At 45.5% G+C, this 781-nt stretch overlaps 1 protein-coding gene across 1 annotated transcript in view; it reads left to right on the top strand.

Moving 5' to 3' along the window:
- The first annotated feature begins 232 nt into the window (after nucleotides 1-232).
- Nucleotides 233-781, top strand: part of LOC102264216 (elongation factor 1-alpha 1-like) — a 2,618-nt gene continuing 2,069 nt past the window's right edge. Inside the window, exon 1 of the mRNA XM_014538394.1 lies at nucleotides 233-511. Within this exon, the coding sequence (XP_014393880.1) occupies nucleotides 300-511 (212 nt within the window). The 5' untranslated portion in view covers nucleotides 233-299. The remainder of the gene's footprint in view (nucleotides 512-781) is intronic.

Below are 781 nucleotides of genomic sequence, written 5' to 3'. Positions count from 1 at the left end.
CTTCCCATGTAATGTAGGTGACACTTAACAGTGACACTCGGAATTTAATAACTCTTATCTCTTACAGTCTAACGTCCACACTGAGAGAGTTTCTTTTAAAATGTAAGTTAAATCATTCCACGTTTCAATTCTAACTCTTCCATAAAATCCCATCCCTCTCAGAATTAAAAAAAAAAAAAAAAGCATTGGCACTCAAAAAATATCAATGGCTCTGTAAGAATGCTAAGACCTGCTTTTTCACAACGGGTTTGCCGCAAGAACACAGGTGTCGTGAAAACCACCGATAACTCAAACCCAAGATGGGAAAGGAAAAGACTCACATCAACATCGTCGTCATTGGACACGTGGATTCCGGCAAGTCCACCACTGCTGGCCATCTGATCTACAAATGTGGGGACATCGACAAGAGAACCATCAAGAAATTTGAGGAGGCTGCTGAGATGGGGAAGGGCTCCTTCAAGTATGCCTGGGTCTTGGATAAACTGAAAGCTGAACGGGAGCGAGGTATCACCATTGACATCTCCCTGTGGAAATTCGAGACCAGCAAGTATTATGTGACCATCATTGATGCCCCAGGGCACAGAGACTTCATCAAAAACATGATCACAGGCACATCTCAGGCTGACGGTGCTGTCCTGATGGTTGCTGCTGGTGTTGGTGGATTTGAAGCAGGCGTCTCCAAGAATGGGCAGACCCGTGAGCACGCCCTTCTGGCCTACACACTGGGTGTGAAACAGCTGATGGTTGGTGTTAACAAAATGGATTCCACTGAGCCACCCTA

The sequence above is a fragment of the Myotis brandtii genome, unplaced genomic scaffold (genome assembly GCF_000412655.1).
Source record: "Myotis brandtii unplaced genomic scaffold, ASM41265v1 scaffold190, whole genome shotgun sequence".
NCBI lineage: Eukaryota > Metazoa > Chordata > Mammalia > Chiroptera > Vespertilionidae > Myotis > Myotis brandtii.
The sequence above is the reverse complement of the archived record's forward strand: the minus strand, read 5'-3'. Positions and strand labels throughout refer to the sequence as shown.